The sequence below is a fragment of the Manihot esculenta genome, chromosome 2 (assembly GCF_001659605.2).
Source record: "Manihot esculenta cultivar AM560-2 chromosome 2, M.esculenta_v8, whole genome shotgun sequence".
Classification (NCBI taxonomy): Eukaryota; Viridiplantae; Streptophyta; class Magnoliopsida; order Malpighiales; family Euphorbiaceae; genus Manihot; species Manihot esculenta.
The window spans coordinates 1489118-1489974 of NC_035162.2; the positions used below are offsets into that span (position 1 = coordinate 1489118).

General features: G+C 39.7%; 1 protein-coding gene across 1 annotated transcript; it reads right to left on the reverse strand.

The window, feature by feature from the left end:
- LOC110609866 (late embryogenesis abundant protein At1g64065) lies at positions 1–857 on the reverse strand. Its single transcript, XM_021749692.2, has one exon. The coding sequence runs from the start codon at positions 809–811 to the stop codon at positions 155–157; it is 657 nt and encodes a 218-aa protein (XP_021605384.2). The 5' UTR covers positions 812–857; the 3' UTR covers positions 1–154.

Consider the following 857-nt stretch of genomic DNA (forward strand, 5'->3'; position numbering starts at 1 on the left):
GAGGAGATAGAAAGAATATCAAATATATCATCAGTAATATATGCAACCTATAAAAAAGATAAATCTAAACCTGTAATTCAAACTATATATATATATATATATATATATAAGTTACTTTTAAAATCAATCATCGGTGTAAAACATAATGGAGTTCTCAAAGGAAATGCGGTGTGCAATTTTGTTGAATATTTAAGCTTGACAAATTATATGTAATAGTGCAATTCACTTGCACCGCAAATTTCTTCTTGATATTGTTGAATATCTTCACCTTTCCATCAATCGCTGTGCTGGTGTTCATAGTCATGACCCTTGAAATCACATCGGTAACCCAGCTTGGAACTTTCAAAATCTCATCAGGATTCATATTCACTGTAATGTTCATGTGAGTCGTCCGCCTTCCTTCAGCCTTCTCTGATGGAATCCTTCCCTCGCCGACCACCTTGCCACCATAAAAAACAGTTGTAGTTCCGTTGTTGAACTTGAAGGAGGCGTAGTTAGGATTTTTCACTGAAATATCCGCTACAAGTGTGACGTTGGTATTGGTTCTGAAAGCTCCATTTGTTAGGAGTCGCTCCGGATTGAGAGTAAGTGTGTTTATTCTGATCACTGGTTCCTTGACATGAAAAACGGTGAAAAAGAGGACGAGAATTGTGACAGCAAGAATTAACAGGAAGGCCGTGAAACAACCGCAACACTTGATGTATTTTCGCTGGCCAAACTTCAGGTGGGCGGATAAGGCTTCCTCTTCGTCACTGAGGGATTGGAGTGCAGCATGAGCAAAAGGCTTGGCCTGCTCCGTGGTGTCCGCCATCGCAGGAGAAATTTTGCAGAGTGTGGAATAGAAAGGAATTGTTCAA